At 31.6% G+C, this 25,867-nt stretch overlaps 1 protein-coding gene across 1 annotated transcript in view; it reads right to left on the bottom strand.

Moving 5' to 3' along the window:
• Positions 1-1,012: 1,012 nt before the first annotated feature.
• The window catches only part of LOC134258763 (cyclic nucleotide-gated cation channel alpha-3-like), a 49,680-nt gene continuing 24,825 nt past the window's right edge, over positions 1,013-25,867 (bottom strand). Inside the window, exons 4-14 of the mRNA XM_062741344.1 lie at positions 9,849-9,907; positions 9,548-9,609; positions 8,414-8,502; positions 5,877-5,976; positions 5,378-5,532; positions 4,105-4,191; positions 3,830-3,926; positions 2,453-3,144; positions 2,034-2,142; positions 1,645-1,923; positions 1,013-1,459 (exon numbers count right to left, since the gene is read on the bottom strand). Of these exons, the coding sequence (XP_062597328.1) occupies positions 1,424-1,459; positions 1,645-1,923; positions 2,034-2,142; positions 2,453-3,144; positions 3,830-3,926; positions 4,105-4,191; positions 5,378-5,532; positions 5,877-5,976; positions 8,414-8,502; positions 9,548-9,609; positions 9,849-9,907 (1,765 nt within the window). The 3' untranslated portion in view covers positions 1,013-1,423. The remainder of the gene's footprint in view (positions 1,460-1,644; positions 1,924-2,033; positions 2,143-2,452; positions 3,145-3,829; positions 3,927-4,104; positions 4,192-5,377; positions 5,533-5,876; positions 5,977-8,413; positions 8,503-9,547; positions 9,610-9,848; positions 9,908-25,867) is intronic.

Genomic DNA, 25,867 nt, shown 5'->3' with positions numbered 1-25,867 from the left:
ATAAGGATATACATAAATAAGGGAAGTTGACTATAGAAAAATTTAAGTCATCGTTTGTATTGAAGTTTTGTGTTAGTGTACCATTGACATCTTTCTCTTGTAAAATATCAAATAAGAAACAGATCATGACGTGTCAGAATCTGAACAAAAAATGCTAATAAGACTGTAAAAGTAGCATTATCTGAATTTTAACGTCTAAGCTATTTTTCATTTTGATTTATTACTTTGTGGTATCTATATCTCTTGGGTAGTTACAATGACAGCAACAAATCCGATTCTTTTGTATTCATAAATACATGTAGCTAATCATTTTTTTTTCCAAAAATGACTTTGGTTTTCTGAATCGGTCAAATATCTAATATCATCCATTGGTGTTTGATATATTTTACATACTAATATCTGAATCAGTCAAATCGTCTTATGTCACCCATTGATGTTTATTAATGGATGTTTATTAAGCGTCTTCCCTGAAGTTTGTTTTAACTTCTATGGAATAATCAAATATAATAATTTCAAACATACTGTATGAAAAAAATCTTATCAATTTATATAAAAATAATAAAAGATACAAGAGTAGAAGTTGTAGAATGAGAAAATATCCCATTATATGCACGTACATGTAGATCCACATCAAAGAACCTTGAACTTTGGCGGATCAAAATGGGTAATTGAAACATTATCTTAGAGACGGTTACCAACATTCATCGACCAAGTTCTACTGAAGTTGTTCAAATATGTTTATGCGAACATGCCCATTATAAGTTAGATTTAACTTTGGTAGATTCATGTTTCCTGGGGTTGATACAATGAGGAACAACACTGGTTAATGGTGTGAGAAATTTTCAAGCATAATTCGAAATCAAGAAAGAAATAAAGAGAAAGTTGACAGCTTAGATGTAAATAAAACAATCAATTTTTAAAAACAAACAAAACCTATTGGGATTACAAAATGATGTTCATATTGTTAACAAAGCAACATTCAAGAAATATCTTTTTAAAAATGGGACTTAATTATATGTCTACTTCGTTTTACAATATAAAGTACTGTAAAATTAAACAAAGGCATGGTTCCAGTAGTTCAAATATTACAAATTTAACATTTTGCACATGACAGAGATGAAAGATATATTAGAGTTTGATAAATAACATTCAAGCATTATTCACAATTTACAGAATTTTACTTAATCCAAAACTACATTTTTTTGTTCCTGGTGTCAACAATTGAAACATAAATACAAAATAAGTCCCTGTAGTATAATTTAAGTATCTACACTTTCAAAGCATGGCCAAATTGGCAAGAAGATCTTTTCATTCATACAGTTAATTAATTAATAATATCGATTTTCAGCTGTCATCGACTTAATTAAGCAACCTACAATATAAATTCAATAAAATGATATCGGAATAGAGATCTTTTCCTTGATTATAGACTTGTCGTAATGTTCGGTTCTGATGATGTCTGAAACGAAAGAGCAACAATTATTTCATGGCAGAAAAAAAATAATTCAAAATATTCATAAAACCTTGATCATTTAAGGGCGTTTCCATAAAAAAAATTTACGATGAATGATTCATGATCATTATTTTTCTATTCATCTCGTTTAGTGTCCTTAAGAGACATTGTACTGCTTAGTGTGTTCGTACTTCCTCCGATTCATCTACTTCATTAGCTGGTTTGGCGTTGTCCATGCTTTCTTCTTCCTCGATACTATCACATTCGACTAGCCTTGCCTCCTCTTCCTCAGCTCTCTCACTTCCCTTGATATCTTCATGGTCAGTTTCTTGACTTTTACTATAAACGTCACTTTGATCTTCATTAAACACTTTAATGTCTCTTATTTGGTTGTTCCGAATTTCCTCCAGAAATTTCATTTGCATTACCATAAGTTCATTTAAACTTTTTAAGTGTGAACTCACATTATCCTGTAGAAATTAAAGAGAAATGAATAAGTATTACTTAAAATTTACTCTGTACAAGTACATGTAGTAGTAAGGTAGTCTAAATATGTACATGTATTTAGCAGTTAACATACCAATGTTTCGCTGAATTTTGCTGTTGAACACTGACATTGAAACACTTCAGAGGACAAACTGTGTGTATCAACACGAACTGGCAAGGTTTCTTGGTGGGTTTCATTGGCACTTCATAAAAAATGAGACAATTTTAGAAAGAACGATTCAAGCAATTAATAATACATGTATAGTGTACATGTATACTTCGAATAAAGAATAAATAACAAAAGATTATTCTTTATTGAACAACATCTACATGTAATCTAAAAAGCGATTATATGATGTTTAAATGGGAAATAATAGTAATTCGAAATATAGAGTTATCTAGGATTGAAATAGAAGGATGATGAAAATGGAAACTACAAAACACACATACGGTAAGCCAAGGTAAATCATTTTGGACAATCTTTCAATGAAAGCAAAGCTGAAGAACCATTACCTTATTGTGGAACTGTTAACACTTTGTTCATTTAACGTTGTAAAACTTTGATTCAATCTATTTGTCAGTAGATGATTTGAACCATCATTTGCGACCGAGTTTTGGGGGTGCTGATTTGTGTATCCTATACTACCTTCTTGAGCATTTCTATTAATTGTCAAGTCACATTGTTTTGAGCTGGAGTCTGCACTCTTTGCAACACCTGCTAAGTCATCAGACACTTTGTTCTTCTCACTATTTAACAATCCCCTCTTATTTGCCTCCATGGCTTTTTCAACAATGGTTGGAAAACTGAATTTTCTTGGCTTAAGATTTTCTTTAATAGCTATAACATCACCCTGAGGAAGCTTTGCGATAACTGGCCAGCAGTCCTGTTGATCTGCCTGATCCATTTCAGTACTATCATCATTTTGTGTCGACCCTCCTTTGTACCCCGTTTTCATCGCCAGCTCTTTCATGGCACCGAGGAATTTCTTTTTTCTACTCTTTCGTTTACCTACATTGTTTATCAAAACACCTGGGGCTTTTTTGCTTTTAGACACCCGTATCTGTTGACTCGGGCTTCCGCGGAGGTATCGAGCAGGGGAGTTCGGTGACCATTTCGTTTGAAAATCGGAAACAGAAAACTTCATTTTTTGTCGATGAACTTCTATTTCCTTGAGTCTTTGTTGTCCATATTCTCGAATGACTCGCTAATGAAGGAAATTACAATATGTACTATTATACCTTAAGGCGAAAATGGAAAGCAAGAAAAAATCGATAGAATACATAAATACTTATACAAAAATTACATATACATGTACGTCTATATATGATTATACACATACATATGCTGTTGTTACAAAAATGCTTATAGTTTTCATAGTAAGAAAGTGAAAATGAAAGGATTAAAACGTTGAAGATTTAAAAAATATATTTGAACTAATAACTTTTTCTTACTAAAGTGCTAATTGAATGTGCATATGTTAAGTCTTGTGTAATATTTATCTAGGTAGTGTTGTTATATAAAGTTATGTCTACTAGACTGGAGCGATTAGTAGAATGTCCAAACAGATATTCTTATTACAGGCTAGTTTTGATTTGCATCTAAGTTAAACCAAACACATGTAGGTACCATGATACAAAAGGTGCGTTTTTTCCACCACCGTATGACTTTAATCGCTGTTTACCGTGATATATAAGCTTCTCCTGAAATAGTGTACTATTATATAAGATAAATTTAAGCATTTATTTTTTCCTCGAAATATTTAACTAAAATTTCCCCTTATTTATCAATTATGAATTTAAAGATTGGATATGAAAGTAGTTGATAATGTATGTTTTCATGTAGTCGAACAATTTTATAAAATAAGAAGGAAGTAGCGTTAGCTGACCTACCTCTGCTTCTGGATGGTCTTTGAGTGCCTCTAACACGTCTTCACGGGAGAGAACAAACAGCTCAGAATAACCCACCGATTTCACATCGGCAGTTCTCCTAAAAATTCAGCATTGATTTCATTTCAATATTTGACTTTCACATTTTTTTCTAACTGAATGAATAGCCAGAAAGGCATTTTCTTTGGAATCTTTTATATATATATATATATATATATATATATATATATATATATATATATATATATATATATATATATATATATATATATATATACCTGTTGATTCCTCCATCTAAATTTAATATTCCAATTTCTCCAAAAAAGTCTCCAGTTTCCATTTTGGTCAGAACGGTTCCACTTTCACTAAAGAACAGGAAAAAGATGAGATTAGATTAATTTTCTACTTTTTATTAGATTATTGTTTGTATAATACAACACTCGTCGAGTTCATACTTCTTATCCGCAGAGAAAACAAAACATCCTAAGACAATATATATACATATACTGCACAGTTTTGTAATGGGCTCATTCTTAACATACTTGTATCAATTTTATTTTTGGGTTCGAAATAAACATGTAATGATCTTTTAATAAATATAGGGAGTATCATGCTTGCTTTTCTGTATAGAAGTGCATGAAATAGACTGACAAAGCAAACTTTTGAGTAACCCACTTAAACGTCGCCAAACCATGTGCTATGTTTTCAATAGCATTTCACTCATTATAATCTTGTTGCACTTCTTTTTAAAGCAATATGAGCTTCAACTTTGATGTCGAAATGTGTGGTTGCAAAATTGTATACATGTACAACTATTTCAATGACAGAAAAAAAAACATTTATAAACTTCTATTGCTCATATTTGCGATGGAAGAATTATTTATCAGCGTCGATTGAATCAAATTTACATTGTTACATTATTGTGGTCCTGTACAATAATGATTTCTTATATAAAAGTGCATATTGGATTGTATATAAAAGTCTTTTTTCTGCTTTATTTTAGTCTAATTGATCATAAAGGTTTAAGTTACATACAAATTTATGATAATAACACATTTTAACAGCAAATGAAATTTTCAAAAATGCAGCTCATATTGCTTTAAAAGAAATATTTCTAGCAGTCTTATGTGATAAAGGCCATTGATCTTTCTCATTTGCTAAAATTTCTTTGCAACATCATCCTAGAAAAACATCAAATCATGTAATGATTAACAAAATATTACTCAAAATAATCCAACAAGCTATTAATCAGTATTTATGTATATAATACATCTCTAATATTTCAATCATATTTTTTCACAGCAACTTTGAATTCCTCCCACGTTTTTCTGACGGTAACCTACGCTTTGATTTACAACAGGTGAATGTGAGAACACAAGGGTAAAGTTGATTGTAATTTTCAGTAACTCCCACGTGCAGACATGCTGTAAAATAAGGACATCATTAATTCGCACCTCAAAGAAAAAGTGAAGGGAGGGAGGGTATTGGATGTCTGGCTATCACTCAAAAAAGGACAACTAATTGAAGGTCATTGATTGTAATAGAAATCACCTTATAATTTCCACCAAGCCGTCTGCTATGATGAACATCTCCCTGGCTACCTCGCCTTGGCGACATATCAGGTCTCCCGGGGTGAAAATGTAAGCCTTCATCTTCAGAACCAAATCGTGCAGAAACTCCGGCTGACATTCTTGAAAGATGGTTACCTACAAACAGAACAGTCAAATCGTCTTTAATCTTAATCAATCACGGATACAGAAATGATATTCCTAATTTTACAATGTCTGTGAATGCACATGAAATAGGTATCCCATATAAGTGCAAATTTTAGCGAGACGCAAATTTAGCGATTAATCCCTAAAAATTGTTACATGTACACACATTTATTTTAGCGAGAAGTAATTAAAAATTTAACAATTAAATTGTTCATTTAAGAAGCTATTACAAATTATGTTCATTTAATTGTTGCGATCTCACAAGCTCGCTGAAATCATCGCTGAAAATCCTGCTTATACGGTTCTTAATACTAAAGTATAGTCAATATATTTACCCTTTTAAGGGTTTCCAAATTGACATGTATTGCCAGCTCAGTTTTCAGCTTGTCCGGAAGTAAACCCAGAGAGTTGATATCTGAACCTTTCATTCTACCCCTGAAACACAACATTGCGATGAGAAAACTCATAGTATTATAATTCGAATTTTCACGCTTTCGTGTAAATAAAATGTAATTTTCCGTATTTCTTATATGTCGTCTCTTCAAAAAGATCGTGGCTCTTCAGTTAAATAAAATTAAAGTCACTCCATCAAAAAGCACTTTGTACCAAGTTTATTAGGAATGGAAAAGAAAATTGAATATGTGACAAATGTTAAGTTTACAGACAAAAAACACATGACCTTTCTCAGTAATGCTAGCCTGAGCCGTTGCAGCACATTTCATACCATGTTGGAAATATCAAATATTCAGATCATTAATGCCTTGAAAACCTTGAAATTTTCAGATTTTTTTATTAGTCTACAAGATACGTGCATGAAATTTTCGAGGAAAAATAAAATTTAAGTACATGAAATCGCCTTGAAAATTTCAGATTTTTTTTTTACTCGTGTTCAAGATACTTGCATGAAATTTTCGAGGAAAAATAAAATTTAAGTACATGAAATCGCCTTGAAAATTTCAGATTTTTTTTACTAGTGTACAAGATACTTGCATGAAATTTTCGAGGAAAAATAAGATTTAAGTACATTAAATCGCCTTGAAAATTTCAGATTTTTTTTATTAGTCTACAAGATACTTGCATGAAATTTTCGAGGAAAAATAAAATTTAAGTACATTAATGGTGTCTTTGGAAGACAGGTCTTCCAATAATATGTTCAATAATTACACGAAAGAGTGGTACCAAATATACTACATTCTTTGTCAACTGATTTTGTCTTATGATGAAACAAAATTCCCTAAAAACTTCTACATAAAATGAAGATACCTCTTGAATTCGGCATTTACGTATATGGATCTTCTGTTAAACTAAATTCCGTTAAAAAATCATTTTATTCATATCTTATTCCAAAAAAATCAAATATCCTAATTTTAAAACATTAAATACAAATTATCTTTGTCTATATTATTTATATGTTTTATGGACTTTTAATCTGGAATACTGTTCGTTATCTCCATATTTTTCATTCATGGAATATGGAGATAGCAAACAGTATTCAAGTCCATGCAATCAATCAAAATTAGTAAAAGAGCAATTAAACACAGGCCTCTAAAATGTAAACCAAAAAAAAACACATGAGGTGGGATCAAACGCCATGGAAATGCAAGCATTCTATGATAAGGGGTCACACCCAAAGTGGGATCATATTCCAAGGAAGAGCAAGAATCCTTTGTCAACCGGTCATAACCAAGGTTTGTTACAGAACTCTGTCATGATCGGGAAAAAAGGGATCCATAGACATATTCAATGTGTAAATAATAGCCCAATAATATATTAATTAGTCATAAAAATGCTGTCCGCATTTAACGTTATAATAGATTGTATTTGCTGACAATGTCATTGTATCCACAAGAGAACTTTCAATGCTTTACAAGAGATTGTAAATAGATTGAAAATATATACATATAAACTTCATGATAATCGGGAATTACTTATATTTTGATTACCAACCTCCCTTATTTATGTAGTAATATACCATTATCATATGCATATGTACTTTTTTGTTTCCACACTGATTCTATATAAATATGTTCTATTTCTAAAGCGACCAGGCTACTGATAAATATGGTAATGTCTCATGTGTATTAAACAATCTAGTTCACAGTCAATTTTGTTGTTACAATGATCTTTTTTGCAAGATAAAAATAAGTTCAAATTGTAAGGCGTTTTGACGTCGCTAAGAATTACTTCGTTTGGTGAAATTTTAGAGCCAGGGCTTAAGTAATTGATCCTTATGTCGCGGGTTGGAATCCCACTGAGACACTGCAAATTGAGACCAATCTTTTTAGGATGGGTCTGTTTAAACAATGCTTGTGTGACAATAAAAGCTAAACAAAATATTCATCACTTCTCAATGGTTATTGGTGTCGAATGAAGGTCTGATTTCTTACAGCGGCAACCAATGTAACAGCCAACCAAACTGTTTTCCTTGATCAAGACACGGGGTTCAGGGCGGGTGTCACCAGTCAACAGAAGATGCTTACTTCATGGCATTTGGCCAGATCTTTGGTTTTTCAGAGGTCTAATAAAGCTTCGTCATCGCTCTCATTTGGAATAACTACTCAATATCTTCATTTTTCAATTTTATGTTTAAATCGTTTGTTGGTTCAAATTGATAATATATAACATCACTAGAAAAGACTTCACCAATTGTATGTATTTATTATTCAATTTTATTTTATATAATACATGTATCCATTTACATGTACTCACGCAGTGATTAATTTGATGATTATGAATGACCACATTCACAACAATTATTTAGAAGGTTCTCAATTTGTGTGGGAATAAATATAGAGATCTTAGCTTTCAGTTGTAAGTATAATATAAGTACTGATTGACCACCAGACATGGCCTGGTCTATTAATGATCTTACCGAGTCCACACGTAATCGTACCACCTCTGAACTCGTTTTTGGACATCTTGTGGTACGTTATGCATCCTCATGTATAACTTTGCCCCGTCCTATATAAGAAGAAAAACATAAATTATAGTCATGATTTTATAAATATTACTTTTTTATCTTTTAGACGAGGAGGGTCACTTCATAAGCAGATAAAGTGAATAAGGAAGAAATATCTTTTGTCTGTTTCATAATTCATTTTTCAATTCCTCTTATAAACATTTTCGTGTTGTTAGCATTTTTCAGTCAGCATTATAATATGCTGTTAAGTCTTTAAGGTAATTCCACCTATGTGATGTCATAGGTTTTTGCAAAAACTGTTATCAAATTTAATTTATACCCAATAGAACAATATATTTTGGAAGAATGATTTTCCACAGGTGTAATGATAAATATTATTAAGTAAAAAAAATTTTAAAATGCATATTTCCTTCATTTAATCAATTATTCAATCTTTAAAAAATGTTGACAAGGGCAATAACTCCTGCTCAGGTAGCTTCATTCAGGTATTTTCTTTATTGTACTTCTAATGTAAAATAGTTTACCTGATATTCACAATTCAAAAGTATTTTATAAGTAGCAGGTATGTAGGGACTTTTAGCATCATAATTATGCATTTTTTCAGTTTTTACATAATATTTATCATACTGTTTACAAAAAATGTACGATTGTTTTATGTTGACATAAGCTTCTGTTTATTTACGCCTCCCATCTTAAATATATACATTTTTTGAAAAAAGTTGGTGAATTTAAACTTTATTAAATGAAAATAAATTCAATTTTTGTACTTTTAACCATTAAAATTGTAAGGGTGGAAAGACCTTAATTGGATTGTTCATTGAAAGATGTTTTCTAAATGTTTTGATGAAAAAAACGTGTATTCTATTAAATGTTAACAAAAAATGGCCAAGAGTATATTTGAAACGGGAGTACTTTACTAGAAATCTGGACGCTAAACAAAATGTTGTGTTAAGAAATTTAAGAAAATCGTCAGGCGCCCTTAATATAATTCTGTTACGACTATCATTAAAGTTCAAGACGTGTCTACTGTGCTCATTTTTTCTTTCACAGACGATGGTCGTTGACGTTGTAACCAATACAACCTACCAACAATCTCTCAAACTCCTGTCTACTCGCGTTCCTGTTCGTAATCACGTTTCCCACTTGTCCTGAAAACAAATAAAAAAATAATGCATTAAAATTAAAATTTAATTTCTCAACTTTCGATTTTCCTACAATACTTATCAGGATAATTCCTTGTTTTTAAAGTAGGGATAGTATATGTTAATAAATATGATACGAATCATGGAATCCGAGTTTCATTGCTGCCGATGCAAATCAAGTTATCCTTCGTGTGGAAGTGGTAAAATCACAGCATGAAAGTACACAATAGCGTGATAGGACTCACCAACGATCGTGGCGAAGATGAAGACCCCAATCAAATAGCTGACGATGACGAACACGTACCTAAAGGTGATAAGAGAAAATGATGATAGGTAACATTATAGGGTACACATATCCGCCACTTGCTTGTCTGTATAAAATAATCAAGTTTTCTGTTAAGTTATTTGTATATACATATGGGTGTATGCCCACGTGTTGAGGACCGGATTTGTCCTGTAAAAGAACATTTGTGGGAGAAAGAAAAAGATTCTCAGATGAAAGGCAAACACTATACCATACAGCACTTTGAACTTTCTTTAAAATGTTCTTCAAAATACCAAGAAAGGAACTTCATATTTTACGATTTTCCTGAGTTTATTCAAAATGTCATTCACTAAGTCAGATGTTAATAACATGAAATACATTCATATTAAAAACAGAATGTCCAATTTTTCAAATATTTCTTTAAAAAACCCAAACATTGTCAAATACAGGCACGAAAATCATGCAACACACAAAAAAATGGAAATGTGCAATTAAAATGTTGTTTTAGTGTAAGAAAACGAAACAAAAGAATTTACACTATTGAATACTGAAAACATAAAAAACACAGAGCAAATACAGGGGTTCTGTTGGTTACAGCATTCCGAATTACTTACGCACGAATTGATAATTTTTCTCTACAAGAAAGAGAAAAAGACGTTAAAATGATATCTAATTTATTATGGCTAAATAAAATTGAAGCCCTGTATTTACCTTTTCCATTTCCAAAAAGTGGTGTCACATTAAACACATCTTGGAGGAATCATAAAACTATGGGGAAAAAATGCATGCTTGTGCATGTTTATAATTTTTCAACCTTTTAACTGGTTGCGATTATTTTAACCCTGCGAATTTTTATTGTTAATTTGCTTCTTTTTCGATTGGAGTTTTGCTAACTTGTATGAAGCTGGCAGTAAAATTATTCTTTTTTAGGCATAACTGAGCATGTTAAAAGCAACAACATTAAAGAAAAGGTTGGGCAACTAAGAACTTGATCGGTTTATTCGTAGATCTCAATTTCGGTTTGAATAGATACTTTATGAAACAAAGGTTGCATACTAGGCTGAGAAACACATAAAACTGATATCTATCGTTACTGAACCGACTGAGAAAATCTACAAATGCGAGTCGATATAACACTATCATCGGATTCGACAAAGGAACGGATTACCTTCTTTAAAGTTTGTGATCAAATTTCTAAATATCAAATAAACGGATGCTATAGCCTTTTTGACAAAGATGGATGAGTGCATTGGTTATAGTGCGGAGTAATTTCCTCCATCAACTTTTTACAAAGAAACAGTAAAACACACGTCCAATATACAAAGATTGTGATCTAAATGCAGTTGGTTATTCGATTATCACTCGCTAGGTCTCATCGGAGACTAACATTTCCCTATCTATATGTCGTCTGCGTAGGTTGATGAATGATGTCATCAAATACAGATCGCAGAATTTAAATTCTCGTGATATTACAAAGCAATGCAATCTTTCTCAATGCGTTTTAGTGGCACAATTATATGAGCCTAAAAATCTTGAAACCAAATGAGGACATTGTTAAATAGAATTCTAGTAATTAAAGACCCCCAGGCAGAATCAATGACAATTCTTAATAAATAAGTCCTGTTAAAGACGTAATACTGGCCTTAACTTCACACAACGCCGCCGTTTTTTTTTTATCAGTTTGGCTGATGATTACCAAATTGTTAAAAAGGAAAATTTAATGCATTAAAAACATCGTGTCAGTCGCGTTCTTATAGCAAACAAGCAATATTGTGAAAACTTTTAAATGATGTTCTAAGAATAAATGTTCGTCAAAAGTGGAAAAGGTTACACAAGTTTTATAATTCCTTGTATATTTCCCCCAGTCTCTGTCTTGAAGCAAGTAAAAGTCTCTTGGGTCTATTGTTTCAACGCACAATTCCGATAATTGCTAATTTATAACAAAGGAGATAAAAAAAATTATCCCTGTGATTAAATAGTTTAAGTTATACAAATCGTGAAGCCTGCGGGTTTTTTTTTGAAATGTCTATACTACGAACTCGTCCGGATAGTGAACTGTCTAGTGAAAATGTACAGAGGACTAAATGAGAAATTATAATGCTGCAGATACTAACTTTTAAAATATAACAAAATAATTCCAATTCAATTGCATGTTGTTTTTTTACGCAATTGTACAAAATACTTGTACAACAAACCGTAATCAAGCCCAGAGCCCATTCAAACGATGAAAGCGGAAGGATCTTCAAAAATATCAGATATGGGATTAGGTGCCATGGTGAAGTAGCCATCCCCTATCGACCGCCGTGTGCTTATTGTCATGATCGGGAAAACAGAAAAAAAAATCCACAAAGACAATTCAGTGCGTAAATAATGGCCTAAAATCAGTATAAAAATGATGACTTTCAAAAGTTTATATTCTCCTTTCATCAACATATTGACGATAGCTTGTCACGATTTAGAAATTGTTCGTACTTAGAGCATGCTCTTGTATATCGAATCAACTTGGAGATATAAACCTCATACGCAGGTGACAAGGGCTTATTATAATATAAGTAAGGGAAGTTGACGATAGAAAAGTTGAAGTCATTACGTTAATCATAAACCTTTGTAATTAGGTAAGTAAAGAAATATTTTTCTAGTAAAATTTCCATATTTGAAACAGATATGTCAGACTCTGTGGTGTCTTGTGTTTCAAGTTTACTGAGATTTACCGAGGCAATATATTGATAATACGTAGTCAATATATCTAAATGACGAGTTGAAGGCAACAACAAATATTTGTTCTCTTGCATAAAGATGTTTTTCGAATAAATTTTGCTTCATATCAATACAAAGATAAGTCTGTATGGCACAATATGTTCCCATGTGAACTCCGACAGTTTGTTCGAAGACCTTATATCTAAAAACCAATTCTATTAGATAATGTCAGTCAAAAACTCAAGCTATTTGTAGATATTATCTTCAACCTCTCTGTGTTTACAATCAAAATGTTCTTCAACCAAAACAATTTTGCAAAAGACAGGGTAAGTAAGTTCACGAGTTTCATCTTTATTTTAAAAAAGCAACAGTCCATGATGTCAAAAAGCATAAAAAAAAGTTTATCTCGAAAAATGTTTTTAAGAAGTGATAAAAAGTCGTATATTTTGATACTATTGATTTTGTTTTAAAAAAGTGTGGTTTCAAATTTTCTAAAAGTTCCTTTGAGTTGTTTGTTGGGCATTTTTAAAATTGACTTAAGATTAGCAAAGCTATGTCAAGTCCTATTCATTCAGTAGAAATTACAGTTCTACCTCCAGAACGGTAGCTCTCTGCTTGAGAAAATTCGGACAGATAATCAAAGCAGAGAACTACAGATCCAAGCGTTCTAAAAACCTTCGATTTACGCCACCGATTTTTTGTCGCTCACTTCGAATATTATCTCTGGTATTTTATGTTTTGTCCAGCTTTACATACGGTATCCGATTATTAACCATAAATTCCTGATATTTACCTTTCAAAGGTTCCAAAAGCTGTTTTTGGTAAGGGATGTCAAAATGGGAGTTTTAAAAAACGAAATAAGTCGAAATTCCAAAACCATAAATGACTGTTTGGGAACGTTGAAAGGTAAATAAAGTATCAACGATAGAAGTAAAATATACAAGTATTTATCTGATACTATTCTAAAAGCAAGGGAATGCATAAAATACAAGAAATAATACTCCAAGTGAGCGGCAAAAAAAATCGGCTGCGTAAAATGACGTTTTTGACAACGCTTGGATCTGTAGCTCTCTGCTTTCAATAGGTATGTGAAGCCTAGCTTTCACATATGCTCTTATTTCATCTTCTTGGCAGAGTTTCTCAGCTCAGTGTAATGACCATGTTTACTTTAAAAGTGAATTTTTTGGACAATAGGAAAATTCATGGGGTTTTCTATATTTAGAAGCTCTTCAACAGAACTTTTCAACTGTAAAAAAATAAATCATATGCCTCAACAATTATTATGATATACTGTTTATTGCATTACTTATTGTTCATCTTTTTAAACAGCTACGTTTGACTGAAGGGAATACTAATCAAGTTACCCTCTGTCCGAAAAGTCTTTGTGTGAAATTTTCAAAACTTTGACATTTCTTTTTTTACCACTTGCTTTTCATTTTTATTCATTAAAACAATACCTTCATATGCTTATTTTTACACATGAGCACGTGCAAAAACAGTGTGAAATGCTAAAAAAAGATTATTTTCAGACACTATTTTTCTACCCCAAAAATGTGCTAAGAAGAACCAAAGATGTCAAATCACATTCAAAATCAATATGTATTTATTCATCTTGCATGAAAAATTATAATGGAACACAATGGAAGTATCACCTCATTTTTCTTGTCGTATTTTTAATAATTCCGTCATGCATAATAGGTAATATCTTAAAAAGTCTTTGTGTGAAAATAATGTAATTCATATTTTTTGAAGAAATGAATTATCTCTTTATTTTAATGAAGAAAAAAGTTTACCTTTATGATAAAATAAACGAGAAATATGAAATTTTCTTTGATTTTTGTACGATCATAGACATTTTATAAATATTGACCTTTCTGCACTAAGACAAAGGTAAGACTGATATATATATTAAAATATAAGCGATATTTGGGCGAGGGTAAGAAAACGTGATAGAGGGCGAGGCTCGCCGAGCCCTCTTACGTTTTCGACCCGAGCCCAAATATCGCTTATATTTCAAGACAGTTATGTAATTTGTTTATCCTGCAACAAAATTTTACATTTGAACGTCCAAAACAAGCTTTTTCCGACAGATTTAGGCACATCACTGCAGCTGAAACTATGACCCCATGGCGTAAACACTGCAATATACTTGACGTCACAATGCTTTTAGAACGTCGGAATACATGCACGAGGCTTTATTAGGGCAGTGACCGGATAAAGCTTTGGTTTATTAGGTTACCTCTATTAGGTCAATGCAAGGGGTAGTTGCAGGATAAAAAACTATTTTGCGGAAAACAAGTATTCTGTTTTGATTATTAACAATTTACACTGATTTAATCTTTTCTTCTTGATTCCAGCCATTCTGTCCTCCTCCCATCCCTGTCAACAACCAACACCTATTATAACTTAGGAATGTCTTAACAATTAAATCTACAAGTACTAATCAATAAGCAAATATAGGCATAATTACATTTCTTAAATTTTTTTCTTAGTTTTATCGCGAAAATACAATTAATGGTAAACATAAAATATAACATATTTTCCTGATTTAAGCCGCTTTCTTTGCTGAATTTTATATTATCTTTTTGCACTTACTAGTATATCAGCATATCATCAAGGTATTTTTTTACAACTGAAATTGCTATAAATTATCAACCAAAGGACGAGAATTCTAATATTAACAAACTCCATAAATCAAATTAAACTGCTATTAAATGATGTATATTTTTTTTGCACTTATATCAGCATATTATCAAGGTATTTTTTCACAACTGAAATTGCTATAAATTATCAAACAAAGGACGAGAATTCTAATATTAACAAACTCCATAAATCAAATAAAACTGCTATTAATGATGTATAAATTTTCTTTTTGTAAATAGTGTACGTTATTGACTATTTTGTTGAGGCTTTATCACAGTTGCAAAAGTCAACAGGTAAAAAAAAGTCGCTATTGTGACGTCACATAACGCTGCTTTGTAGTACGCTTTTTAGAAAAGTTCACGCAGAACCTCTTACTTAAAAATTATTTATTAAAATTCAATTTTTATAAAATATTTATATTCAACAATGTAAATTTTTTACATTTGCTTAAAAATCTCAAAAGGTTAAATTTAAAAAAACTTTTCAAAGAAATTTTCCGTTGGGGGGGATCTTAATTTATATTTTTAGCTTCCCTCATTTTGCCAAGAAATGAAGATATATTAAAGTGATAACATTTACGTTTTTTGCACATTTTGAACAAAATTAACTGCTATTTTAAACTACTTGATACTTGTGAGAGCACTTAACTCCTAAAAAGCTTGATATAAGAAAATATTTGATTGCCTATTTAGTTTTTTAATACTCCATATGTTATTTTTTAGTGCAAAAAGGTCCCAATAATAAACGCCTTTGTTCAATGATAAATATCATTCAAACTATTTTATGTAAAATAAGTTTAATTTATTAACGTACATCTGTGAAATAATTGTTAAATTTAAGTGCAAAAAGGATTTTTAGATCAGTAAGATGAGTAATACTATATGAAGATATATTTTGGTATGTCAAGAGAAGAATATTTTGGATAAGTACTCATATAGTATGACTAAAAATCGCAGAGAAAATGGTGGGTCAGTGTGCATCTTACTGAGCTATGGTACAATTAAGTTGACCTTTTTGCACTTAAATTTTAACTCTGTGGTTAATTACTTTGACCGTTATCATATTTTATTAGATGTAATCATAGCAATAAATATGATCTTATTTTACATAAAATAGTTTGAATTATATTCATCTTTGAACAAAACCTGCAAATTAATGCGCGAAAATTATTGTGTGACCTTTTTGCACTGAAAAAGTAACATATTTGGGGTCTTAAAAATCTAAATAGGCATTAAAATATTTTCTTGTATCAAACTTTTTACGACTTAAGTGCTGATCAGTCAAAAGTATCGAGTTGTTTAAAATATTGAAAGAAAAAGTTGGGGTCAGTGATGTTAATTTTGAAACATTGGTCAAAATTTGTGATTTTCAGGCATAAAACAGTGAAAAATTTATCTTGACTTCTTTAACACATCTTCGTTTCTCGGCAAAGTTTGTTCAGGGAAGTTGTAATATTTGTTCTAAAAATATCAGTTGAGACCTATATCAAATATTCCTAGAATATCATAACGGAAAATATTCTCCAAGTAAAAGTATGTGAGGCTAAAGTTCCAAGATATCATATTTAATAAATGTGAACAATTGCAGAATTTTCTGCTAAATATCCTTCCACCACAAGAAATAGTCCCTCATAAATCTTGCTTCTTTGTGAATTTTTGAGCATTTTTTTATTCATTGAACATTGAACAAATTAAATTGTTGAATTTAAATATGTTATAAAAATTGAATTAGAATAAATAGTTTTGAAGTAAGAGGTTCTGTGTGACCTTTTCTAAAAAGCTGACGAGTGACATACCTTAAAGGAATGACGCAGTAATTATTTGAAATAGTTTAATCACAAAAGGTTCTACACAGGGAAAAGTAGCTTACGTGATATTTATGTGATCATCTTTTTATTTGAAAATTATGTGAAAAATCATATGACAATTATACAAATATATTTCCACGTGAATATCATGTGAATATAAGCTTTTATCTCAAACATGTGGATGATACAGCCCGTTGGATAAACCTATGCTTTATCAACGGGTAGATGCTTTATCTCAAACATGTGGAGCAGCCCGTTGGATAAACCTATGCTTTATCCTTGGGTAGATGCTTTATCAACAGCACTTCCGGTTTTGACACGATCCCTCGCTTCAAGATTTTATTTTATTGAAACTTTTATTTGTGAAAATTCTTGCCCTTATAAAATGAATGATAAAGAGAAATAATGTCGTTAAAACCAAGAAAAAGACTCGTATATGTCACAGAAGTTTCTTACTTTACCAAGGTACCTGTATTAACTACCTGAAGACGGAAGCTACCCCCACACCCATCCATCCACTCCTTTAAATCGTTTTCGGAGAAAGTAAAGCCTAGCAGTTAAGTTGTTGTTATAAGATTCCTTTAACATCTTCAACAATGCTTTCTAATATATGCCTACCTAGTAATGTACGTGTAACTTACCATGGATCAACAATGAATCTACAAGTAGGGCTAGGCCTTGCCTATTAGTTAATTTTCACGATCACATGGTCCTTACAACTTTCAGTCAGAAGTTCGTTTGATGTAAAGCTCCAGCAATTGTCACATAATGTTTTCAAAGACGCAGATAGCAAAAATTCTAAATTTTGAACACGATCTACTTTCTTTCGAGGCATGTCAACATCAACTGTGCTACGTCATTAAGTTATACGTCATAAATTTGAATAAGCAATCATTAATGTAGTTTTGCAGAGGAAGTCTCACAGTTTTGATAAAACGAAAGTCGTATGAGATAAATAGAACATTTATAATTGTGTGATTTGATATTGGCTTTATCCAACTCGTTGAAATGGTGAATATTCGCTCGGCAAGCCTCGCGAATATATATGCACAATTTCAACTCGTTGGATAAAGCCAATATCAAATCACACAATATAGATATCCCCTATATATGATATTCACACAAATCTTTTTTTTTAACTTTCATGTGAAGTTTTCTTTGTATGATATTTATGCCATATGCTCTTCATGTAAAATTCATATGAAATTTATGTCAAAATCACATTAAAGGTACTTGGACACAAATTTGAAGTTAATATTTTCTCATTTTTTCTGTATAATATCACGAATTATATATTTTAATAGCATTTCACACAAAAATTAATTAAAAATCTTATTTCATTTAAAAGTTATTAAAACTTAAATTTTTTGGCGGGTTTGATTGACACATCCTTGCACTTTCACAAATTTTAACTTTATTCTTAATCCTTAGGAAAAGTGGCAATTTTGATGTGTTTTAATGAGAAATATTAAAACTTTTATAAAGAAAAATAATTTTATTCAGAGTAGAAATGTTAGAAAGCAAAACACCTTCACAAGTATCGTCATTCACACAAATCGAGCACACTTTTGTTATGTACAGAGTTTTTGTAAACAGGGCTCGAGTTCTGTTATTGTTTATATTTAGAATTTACCGGGTGCGTTCAATCGTCACAGTCTGCTTACCACAACTGCACGGACTGACAATATATTGTGTGTTTTGCTTTCGAACAAGTCTACTCTGATTTTTCTGGATTATAGTATTAATATTTTTCATTTATACAAAACGAGATTGCCACTTTTCCTAAGGATTTAAAATTAAATTTGTGAGAGTGCATATGTCAATCAAACCCGCCGAAAAATTTGAAATTTCAATATCTTTTAAACGAAATAAGATTTTTAATTAATTTTTGTGTGAAATGCTATTAAAACATATAAGTCGTAATATTATAGAGAAAACAATAACTTCAAATCTGTGTCCAAGTACCTTTAAGTTTTCACATAAATTTCACGTGTCATGTTTTTCGTGTCTTTTTCATGCGAAGAATTCACATGAAATTTATGTGAGCCACTTTTGCCTGTGTAGTCTTGTACTCCATCGTATTTCAAGTTTAAGTCCATATCTTGTATTTTCTAATAATGCTTATCAACTAATGCTTTCAAATCTTTTAATTACAATGAAATATATGGAGATAACAAACAGTATTCTAGCTCAAAAGTCCACTAAACAAAACAAAATTGGAACAGATCCAACAAAAACATCAGGGGCGGAATCAGGTGCCATTGAGGAACTCATCAATCTTCCGAATGAAGAGGACTTATCATAGCTTTATTACTGAATACCCATTTTCGCCAAACTCTTCCCCCGGGTGTCATGATTTGAATAAACTTGAATCTGCATTACCTAGGAATCCTTTCAATATATATGACAAATCCTGTCTTTGCTGCTCTTTCGAAGAAAAATTTTAAAGATGTGTTTTTCTATGCTCCAATATGAAAATCTGATTTTCAGTTTTAATCCTTAACTGTGAAATGATGTATAAAACTGACTACAGTCATCAAATAATACACCATCGAAAGTTTAAATAAATTTTGTCTTCAGGATCACCACAAATAAACAAGACAAATCTTTCCATTTTAGGAAATCAAAGAAAAAAGCATAAGCGATACCATAAATATTTATACAGTTAAGTGATACATAACTGATCCGTTCCAACCATCATGTAAAGGACCAGTCTGGGATTAATTTCCCGTTCTACGAACTGGCCTATGACCAATGTTACCACAAACAGCGTGGAGAGATCGCCAACAAGACAAATTAAAAGATTCCGTATGATATTTTGTACTTCAAATTAGTTTCATTTATACTGAATGCCTCGTAGCAGAGCTAGGGTAAGAAAATCAAAAGCGCCGAGGGAACAGTAAAAAATAATGAATTTACCCATTAAATGGATGCAAATCAATATAGATATGTTTACAGTACTACTGGTGCAACTCTCGACTCCCAAAAGTCTTAATGGTCCCATATTTGCTTTAGCCTAATGTTTATAACGTCTATTTGTGGATGTTTATTTGGAAAGGACATCATTTCTGAAGTCAGACTGTATAAACATGCCATGCTTATGGTTATACGCAAGTCATGAAAATATACTTTACTCTGATGCACTCTGCCAAAAATATATGGACATTAATTTCTTTTTTGTACTCAGAAATTTGCTGATTTCATAATTGTTACATGCTTCAGTTCTAAGAAAAATGCTTTACTTTAATGCATTCTGCCAATTTGATTGATTGAACAATTTCCTTCCTTTGAAATGAGTAGTAAATTATATTTCTTAATTCTGTTCATTGAAAACTTCAAATTTTTCTACCAATTTTACTCTTAAGATGGTACAAACAAAATTTGATGTTGGATGTTCAAGAAATTCAATTATTCGCACAACTGTAAAATCACACATTTTCGTGCTGTCAAATTTTCGAGGTTTAAGGAAAAAATATTGGTTTATGGGGATTTGATTTCGTGGTTGGAAAATGTTTAGTTGTAATGCATATTAAATTTTACATTTCGTGGTGGTCATAAATTTGTGGATCTCTTCATACCTCGAAAACAACAAAAAAATGTCTTTTTCAAGTAAATTATCTAAATATGAAACAGATGTGTCAGACTCTGTGGTATCTTTTATATCAAGCTCACTAGGATATATCGTATGAATAAGAATGGAAATTACCATTGTTAAATGACAATACGTCGTATATAAGTCGATATATCTATATGTCGAGTTGAAGGCCACAACAAGTGTTTTCTTCTTTTCACACACAAGATTTTGCATAAATGTTCTTTAAGCAGTAAAGCCATCACTTTGTAAGTTTTTTTAATAAGTTTTAGGCTATTATTTACACACTGAATTGTCGACGGATTTTTCCTTTATTTACCGATCATGACAAGGAGCACACAGCAGGGTTACCTGGATGCTCACTCCTCTATGGCACCTGATCACACCTCTGATGTTTCGAAGGTCCATGTTTGCTCTGCTCCAATTTTGTATTGTTTAGTAAATGACTTTTGAGTTTGAATACTGTTATCTCCATATATTTCATTGTAATTAAATGATTTTGAAAGCATTAGTGGATGAGCATTCTTAAGAAATACAAGATATGAACTTTAACGTGTTTGTAAAAACAATGCTTTTTGATTTTACATTCTACTGTGGTGTATCGTAAATATTCTCAGATATATTGCATTGATATTGCTTGAGAAATTCAAACAAAACACGACCTCTGAATGGTGAAAAGAATTAATCTAAAGCAAATTGCACATCAAGAAATGGGCAGGAAAGAAAGATCATTTACTCCCCACTTGTAATAACCTGATTGGAATATCCTTGCCATGATGGGAACAAAATTAGACATTTCTAACGTCTGTAGTGGAACAAATAGGCTTCATTTGAACGCGGAGCGTCAATAATCACGGGGGGATAGTGAAGGCAGAAGAGTCACGAATGTCAATGGCGTTTGTTTTTTTGTTCTTTGTTTTATAAGTGTATAAGAGAAGACATTTTACACTGACAGACACACGTAACGTCATCAAAGACAGGTTTCAGATTTAACTTAAAAGATGCAGTTGCTGACATTCAAGAACCATAGATATTAAAATCAATAAAACATTCTTAATAATATGATGATCAAAATCGAAAGGTCTTTCTGAGGATTCACAAATGATAATTAATAGATGAACGATAGTAAATCGCTATCAAAATATCGTTTTCAGCTTTCTTCGAGTGAAATAATCTGACAAGACCACAAGAAACATCTACACAAGAAGAATGTAGATAGACCTCGAAAAAGGTGATATCGTCATACAAATCATAATAAGCGTTAAGTCCCATTGTTATAAAAATGTTTCAAAGAATGATCACAAGAAATATATTTTTCAAAAGATCGAGATGAAGTTGTATTCTGAATTTTGATATGTAAGCGTACATGTTTTTGTTTAGTTTATACAGACAAAAAGTCAAGCATCTAAAATTACATCGATCATATATCATCAAATGGAATAAGTTATCTGGTTCCATAATTCAGCCCATGAATTGATATCGGCAGGTGCTTTATTGAAAGAAGTGATTTTTCTACGTGATAATGCCGAAAATTGTCTATGATTTAGCGGCAATTAGAGGGTGTTGCCTTCGATCACGTGGCGTTCCTTACAAAAAGATTTTGTTCTGTTGTTCGATGTATGTATGTATCGAAATACATGTACATCATATACTTGTTTATACTAACTTTCATCTTTCAATGTTAAAAGATAATTTGTCCTTTTTTACCTATATATTCGCTTGATTTGAAAGGAACAATTTTTTGCCTAAAAGTGGGTTTAAGATGGTGATAATTAAAGTAATAAATAAATAATAAATAATCGCAAGATTTCCTTATATAAGCATTAAGTATATAAAAATCATAAACATAAAACCAAACGTTTTGAGGAAAGCCTGCGTCACAGACCCTTACCATTCTAGAAAAGACTAGAATTAGAAAAAACGCTGATAGGACGGTCTTCTCTTTAAGTTCTTAGACAAACAAATTAGAAACAATAGTGGTGCGTTAACTGATAACGACACTCGCATATTAGGGGACAAAATCATTCTGTATAGCGAATCCAAAAATGGGAGCACCAGTAGAAATCTTTCACTTTCATAGAAATATAACCATGAATGTTAACACAGATGATGGAAATCGACCAAAAATATAATGAATTACACGCACAGAGTCATCTATTTTATCTCATTTGTTCGTGTTATCTATCATTGATTAATTCAATTGGACAGACTTTTTTGCTTATCAAATCTTAGATTTGGTTTTTGATTGATCTAAATTAATTTGTGCCCCTGTTATGTTACACAATGATGGATTTCTCTTCAAATTACAAAAAGTTGTCATATAGTTATGGCTCTAGTGCTCCGTAGTCAAGGTGATCATCGTGTGATTTTGATTTCCAAGATAACAAAGGATGACAGTTGATATTGTTTTTTATTCTCAAAAGCGATATCTGATGCTTAAGGGTTAAAAGGAATAGTTTCCAAGTATTCAGTTTTTTTTTCTTTTTGCCAAATCAATTTGATTTCTCAAGCATATTTCTTAGCAGCCTTTCGTATGATTCTTTACTTCAAAATTGACAATCTTTTTAGTTATCTAACGGGAACCGTCGCGGTGATTATGCATAGCGTCTGCTCTAGAGTCGCGAAGTAAGGAGTTGATCCCCACGTCGCGGGTTCGAATCCCACTTCGGGACGTGGAGATCGGTCCTTCGGATCAGACCTATAAACCGAGATCCCGTGTCGGAGTAGGTGCTGACACGAAAAAAATTCCCCACTGCTTAATGACTGCAAGTGCCGAGTATAGGACAAAGTTTGCAGCCCTCCACCGGCAAGTGGTGGTGTCTCCATATGAGTGAAAAATTCTCGAGAGGGGCGTTAAACAACATACAAACAAATTCTATGGAATCAATTAAAAAATGTAGATGCTGATGTGAGACAGTTTTATCCTCACACATTTTTCGCATCCAAATGAAATTCTCTTTCATAACATGAAAAAAACCCATCATACTAAGAAGGTCTTATATTAGTTACATAAATACATTAAAAGATGTTCTGTTCAACAGGTGATTTTATTAACCTCTAATGTGGTATTTCATGCCGCAAAATAAATTCACTACCATAATGGAATTGAGAAATTCAGGAAAGCGTCAACAACCCCCACCCCAATTGCTTTTCCAGAATTAGATAAATCAATGATAAACATTAATTAATAAATAATCCATAGAGTCTGACACATCTGTTTCATATTTGAATAATCTACAAAAACCGTTAAAGGTAACAACAACCACGTTTTATGATAAACGTGCACAGGATGACTTCAACTCCCCTTACTTATGTAGCAATGTACATGTACTATTATAACCTTCATAGTGGGTGTATGTCTCTACAGTTGATTCAACACTCAAGAACGTGATCCACGTATAAGGAACAATCTCTAATAAGAGGCAAGCTATTGAAAACTTGATATCAACAACCTCTTTAATTTGGTCGATACAGTGACCTTGTCAGCAAATACAACCTATCATTGAAAATGTTAGTAATGTTTTTTTTTCAAACTTATTGTGTGGCTATTATATACGCTCTGTATTGTCTATATTTTTCCTGATTATGACAAGGAGCACACAGTGGGTGTGCCTGATCGGATCCTTTCTTTTTAATGGCACCTGATCCCACCTCTAATGTTTTAGAGGTCCGTGTTTGCCTTGCTCCTAATTTGTGTTATATGAATGGAATTTTTATCTTGAATACTGTTCGTTATCTGTATATATTTTATGAATAAAAAGGTTTTGTACAAATTTTCACCAATAGTGTGAAAATGAAAATTCCATTAATAAAAATAACTATGCGTGCTAGTATGCTACAGTATATGTGAAATCGGGATTCTATGTACTTCCTAAATTATTCACTCATAATATGTATTCAATGGCTGTTTTAGGAAATACGTGTACTTATTGAATAGAATAAAAAATTCAAGTATTTACTGAAATTTCTTTTACTTTTACGCGGTTTTTACTAAACTAAGCAGGATGGCTAAATTAATATATTCGTAGATATGATTAAAATGATTCATTAAGTGCATAAATGCATAAATAGCATATTTTTAAAGGGGCAATCAAAAGAGTTTATTCTTCTTAGCTGACATTTCTCATAGATCAATTTCTTATTCTGGACAACGCTTGGTACAATATCTTCTAAAATCCCATGTAAAGAGGATATGTTTTTAAAGTAAGATTTCATCATTGAAATACTGACATCAGCATCATTACACTATATGTATATTATTAGCCTTTTTGGGATTTTCAATGATTTAACAATTGTTATATTTGCAAATATCGGGATTTTAAATCTGTTGTTATTAATTGCATACTAACACAGTATGAATATTTAACGAAACATGAAGAAAAATCGTTCAGCGATTTTCGTTTTTGAAATAAAGTATTTTTAAAATGCATTTAAAAGGATGTCTTAATCATTCATTAAATAAAAAAAAGGTGTAGCATTCCTCCATGATAGTTCTTTTTGAAATCAAAGTATGACAGAAATATCATATTGATACCAGAAACAAGTAAAGAGCTTCTTAATAAAAAGTAAAAAATGGAGAGTTAATTAATCAAAGACTACTGTATGTACAAGTTATTAGACTCTCTCACTGCGTTTATACATATGAATCTCATGTGACAATATCTTCCTTTAATATCCAACACTGTGACCTTGACCTCAGAATTTGACCACATTTTGAAAAAAATTAAAGTTTGGCCATTAGTTTTGAAAAGTTGCTGCCAAACTTTGGGTATTGAACAGTTATATTCCTTGCGACAAGACTTTTCAACGAGTATCAACAATATGAACCCTTGACTTAGACCTTGGAGTTTGAACCACTTCAAACTTCGTTCTTGGCAACAACTTCTGAATTCTTGGTGCTGTGGCTTTCATATTTCATTGTGTTTTTATTGTGACTTCTCCCAATTGAACTTTATTTATTAAAATCTCTTGGTCAAGACATTGGACTTTCACCTTTGGGAAAGCTTTTTTAACGGTTGCTGCAAGGGCTATCATATTTCGCAGGCGTATTTTTTGTGACAAGAACTTTCTTTGGCTACCAACATTTTTATCTTTTAACCTTGACTTTGGAGTTTGATTTGCAAATGAGAAGCTAAAATCTCTATTATGAGCCACCAAACGAGTATATCAGTGTTTCACAAACACATCATATTTCTTTCAATTTAGAGGATTTTTGCTAGAATGCCTTAAATATTATCCTCAGAAAAAAAATTCAATAGCC

The sequence above is a fragment of the Saccostrea cucullata genome, unplaced genomic scaffold (genome assembly GCF_032062105.1).
Source record: "Saccostrea cucullata isolate Sc308-1 unplaced genomic scaffold, CSIRO_AGI_Scuc_v1 ctg27, whole genome shotgun sequence".
Lineage (NCBI taxonomy): Eukaryota > Metazoa > Mollusca > Bivalvia > Ostreida > Ostreidae > Saccostrea > Saccostrea cuccullata.
The sequence above is the reverse complement of the archived record's forward strand: the minus strand, read 5'-3'. Positions and strand labels throughout refer to the sequence as shown.